Here is a 4,603-nt window from a genome sequence, read left to right as displayed (position 1 = left end):
TTTTTTTTTTTTTTTTTTTGAGACGGAGTCTCACTCTGTCACCCAGGTTGGAGTGTAGTGGCCGGATCTCAGCTCACTGCAAGCTCCGCCTCCCGGATTTACGCCATTCTCCAGCCTCCTGAGTAGCTGGGACTACAGGTGTCCGCCACCTCACCTGGCTAGTTTTTTTGTATTTTTTAGTAGAGATGGGGTTTCACCGTGTTAGCCAGAATGGTCTCGATCTCCTGACCTCGTGATCCGCCCGTCTTGGCCTCCCAAAGTGCTGGGATTACAGGCTTGAGCCACTGCGCCCGGCCGATTCAAATTCACTTTAAAGTCACTTGGAATAAAACCATTTCCACAGTATAGAAACACAGACTTTTTTTATCATTATTTATCCAATCAATAAATATTTTCTGCCTCCTTTAACACTCTCTTTAGTTTCAACAAACTCTTCAACCTTTAGTCTCTATCCTTATAAAATACTACCATTTATTAAGCACCTACTGTATGACCAGTCCTATGTTCTATACATCATCCTTAATCCTAACATCTATGAAAGCTAGGTAGTACTGCTGTTCACATTTTACAGATGAGGAAACTTAGGCTCAGAAAAGCCCTAAGGAACTTGACAAGGCCACACAGCTAATAGATAGCAGAGAAAAAAGTGAAGCTTTCCCCTGTCTCTCGCAACCAGGTCTCACCTCTTTGTGGGTCTCTCTTTACACCAAACCTTTATCTCTGCCCACATCACCATGCTGCCTCTCAGAAATGAAAATGTTGCCAGTACTACTCCCATAGAAAAAGTCAACAACTGTAGAGAGGATTATCCAAGTAAACCCATACTCCAGATCTAGAACTAGTCACAGTTTGAAACAAAATAAGGTTTATTCTCAGAGCAACATTAACAGCAGGAAAAAAAAAAAAGCCACCCTTTCCAGTAGGCAAACTAGACCTGACATATGTCCCTCACCCTACACCAGCACCACCACTATCTAGCTCTTGGCTGCCATTCCTCACGGCCCCCTGCTTTACTCAGAAACTATGCAAAACAGCAGACAGACAGAGAAGGAAGACACACTCTGTAATCTACCACCCATCCTCCCATCAGGAAACTCCTGAAATAACTACTGTCTGTAGTAGAGAAGAACAAAAAAAGGTGATGGAGAATGTTATGTGTTGAGTCCATAATGCATGTGTATATGTACTGAGAGGAAAAAGTGAAATGAAGCATAGTAGAGAGAATAAAGTCATCTCAACTCTCACTGTCCCAATTCCACTCCCTCCTTCCCACATCCTAGTTCCTTACCTCCCCTAGAGCTCTCATTCCACCGATCATGTACCAGGGTCCAGAAGACTCCATTCTGCAGGGATCCCAGCTCCAAGCCACAGAAACTATTAATGATCTACAGATGGGGGAAATCTTGCTTCTGCTGCCTCACAGGTATAAGAAGGGGAGGACCTGGCCAGGCGCGGTGGCTCATACCTGTAATCCCAACACTTCAGGAGGCTGAGGTGGGTGGATCACCTGAGGTCAGGAGTTCGAGACCAGCTTAAACAACATGGAGAAACTCTGTCTCTACTAAAAATACAAAAGTAGCTGGGCGTGGTGACACATGCCTGTAATTCCAGCTTCTTAGGAGGCTGAGGCAGAAGAATCGCTTGAACCCAGGAGGTGGAGGTTGCAATGAGCGGAGATCGCGCCATTGCACTCCAGCCTGGGCAACAAGAGTGACACTCTGTCTCAAAAAAGAGAAAAAAGGAGAAGAGGACCAATCACCATGTCTGCTCCTAGTTCCAAATTAAAACTCTGCATTTTCCCAGAGTTATCATTATAATGGGTATTTGGAGAATTCTACGATGTTACTAATACTGCCCTTACATGACATTTGGGGCTGGAAGATAAATAGAAAATAAAATGAAAAAAAAATACAGCCCCTATATATGTGAAAGATTCATATATTACAAGCTTTTGCAAGACGGATCTGAGATCCTACACAGGATTTATAACATGATGGTTTTAAGCAAAAGTGCTCCAAGCTCCAAACAACTGATTAACAAAAAAATTTTTAGAAATCAAATTGTTGTATGTAGGGCACTAAGACTACTAGCTCCAACCTCTGGGGCCGAGATTTCTTTTTTTTTTTTTCAGAGACAGGGTCTCACTCTGTCACCCAAGGTAGAGTGCAATGATACAACCATAGCTAACTGTTAACATTAAATTCCTGGGCTCAAGCAACCCTCCCACCTCAGCTTCCTAAGCAGCTAGGACTATAGGTGTGTACCACCATGCCCAGCTACTTTTTCTTTTTTTTTAGAGATGTGTTCTCCCTGTGTTGCCCAGGCTGGTCTCAAACTCCTGGGCTCAAGCGATCCTCCTGCCTTGGCTTTCCAAAGTGCAAGGATTACTGGCATTAGCCACTGCACCAGGCCAATATTTATCTCTTACCCTTTTTTGGAAATGACAAAAAATCCTAAATGACCAGCAGATAGTCTGCTATATGACTGCACTAATACTCCTGATTTCTAAATGCACATTTTAAGAAATACTCTATTAATCTGTAGTAAACTAGAAATGGTCTTTCAGTAACATTTGTGATGTTAAAGAGGGCATGTTCACCTTTCCTTCTGAGAAATCACATATCCATCTAGGACTCTGAGGTTTAAGCACCAGCTGACGATGTACGGCCGATAGTCAAATCCTGGGATGGATGGTGTTGCCATCACACAAGGATTGTTCATAATCGACAACTGTTCCAATTCAGTTAAGGATGCCAAAAAGGAGATCTGGAACAAAAAATATTTTTGTTGAACAAAAGGACTATTCAGTGTCAAGCACAAGGTTTCCACTGATTACACATCTTTGGCAGCATTTGAGAATGTGATAATTTCCCTCTTGTTCTGAAAAGTGACAAGTGTCCATTGACTTCCAAAGTTTCAACAATATAGCCATCTGTCCCTGCTGCACAAAATCCCTTGGCAAGTATCAGCACTGTTTCCTAGCAGAAATAACCGTATTTTAAAAACATCACAGCAGCCAGGAAATGCGGACAGGGAGTCTTATAAACCCTTATAACGTAGATGTCCCTCTACCATCAGTTGCCTCCCAGTGGAATGATAATTACAGCTTTACAAAGGAAATTAGACCTTAATGACCCACTGACACTAAGGAAAAGTGGAAAGAAAAATAACGATCATCTAGAGTCAAGCGTTCCATCTGAATGGCAGTTTCTTCCAAGATGCTCACAGTCTAAAAGTAAGCTCACAACTCTTTCCTGTGTCTTTCCTAGGCTTTCCAACTTCCTGAATCTCACAAAATACCCTCAAATTTTACCTCATTTAAGTCTCGGATTTCATTTTCTGCCAAAGAAAGTATAGCAAGACTTCTGGGTAGGTAAGCAGGTGCCATTCTAAGAGAGGTGATGATGTTTCCATGTAAAAGCAGGGTCTTGAAAGTAAAAACAGTATGAATTACAAATGAAAAGATTACAAATAAATTGGCCTATTGTGACAACACCAAAGTGGTACATATAAGAATAAAGGAATCTACTTTATTTTATTTCTCATCACACACAAATCAAAGACTGTTAATGCTACAAGTGTCCTTGATGATCTTCTGGTCCAACTCTGCTTTCATATCAACATCCTAATGATATTTTAAAGACTTGTCCAAAAACACATGCTTGGCATAGCAACTAGGCATGCTGTGAGATTTAAGTTATGAGCAATTTCTAACACATTTGTTCATTTTCTTTTAAAATATCAAAATAGAGGCCACAAGTGGTGGCTTATGCCACCACTTGCATTGTAATCCCAGCATTTTGCGAGGCCAAGGAGGGAGGACTGCTTGAGCCCAGGAGTTTGAGACTGGTCTGGACAACATAGTGAGACCTGGTCTCTACTAAAAATCAAAAAATTAGCCAGGCATGATGGGGTGCACCTGTAGTTCCAGCTACTGGGGGTGCTGAGGTAGGAGGATCACTTGAGCCCGAGAGGTTGAGGCTACAGTAAGCCATGACTGCACCACTGCACTTCAGCCTGGGTGACAGCAAGATTCTGGTGTCTCAAATTAAAAAAAAAAAAAAAAAAAAAGTCATTAAAACCACATATAAAGCAAATTTTCCAAAAAAGAGAGTGATAACCTACAACCATAATTGCAACTGTATTCTCTAGGTAACTAAAAACGAGGGGAAGGTAGAATGTGTTACTTGCAGACAAAGCTGACTCATTAAGTCAGCAACAACCGGCCAGGCGCGGTGGCTCAAGCCTGTAATCCCAGCACTTTGGGAGGCTGAGACGGGCGGATCACGAGGTCAGGAGATCGAGACCATCATGGCTAACATGGTGAAACCCCGTCTCTACTAAAAATACAAAAACTAGCCGGGCGAGGTGGCGGGCGCCTGTAGTCCCAGCTACTCGGGAGGCTGAGGCAGGAGAATGGTGTAAACCCGGGAGGCGGAGCTTGCAGTGAGCTGAGATCCGGCCACTGCACTCCAGTCCAGGCGACAGAGCCAGACTCCGTCTCAAAAAAAAAAAAAAAAGAAAGCCAGGTTTGATGGCGGGGGCCTGTCATCTCAGCTACTCTGGAGGCTAAGGGGAGGGGGGAGAATGACTTGAACCTGGG

The 4,603-nt window shown here is 43.0% G+C and overlaps 1 protein-coding gene across 2 annotated transcripts in view; it reads right to left on the bottom strand.

The window, feature by feature from the left end:
* CEP97 (centrosomal protein 97) overlaps nucleotides 1–4,603 on the bottom strand; it is a 37,255-nt gene that overhangs the window by 26,066 nt on the left and 6,586 nt on the right. For both annotated transcript variants that reach the window (XM_017869516.1, XM_017869517.1), the window contains exons 5-6: nucleotides 3,314–3,427; nucleotides 2,600–2,766 (exon numbers count right to left, since the gene is read on the bottom strand). In XM_017869516.1, the coding sequence (XP_017725005.1) occupies nucleotides 2,600–2,766; nucleotides 3,314–3,427 (281 nt within the window). The remainder of the gene's footprint in view (nucleotides 1–2,599; nucleotides 2,767–3,313; nucleotides 3,428–4,603) is intronic.

The sequence above is a fragment of the Rhinopithecus bieti genome, unplaced genomic scaffold (assembly GCF_001698545.2).
Source record: "Rhinopithecus bieti isolate Rb0 unplaced genomic scaffold, ASM169854v2 scaffold_4640, whole genome shotgun sequence".
In the NCBI taxonomy this organism is placed as follows: Eukaryota; Metazoa; Chordata; class Mammalia; order Primates; family Cercopithecidae; genus Rhinopithecus; species Rhinopithecus bieti.
This window is presented reverse-complemented; position numbering and strand designations above follow the sequence as displayed.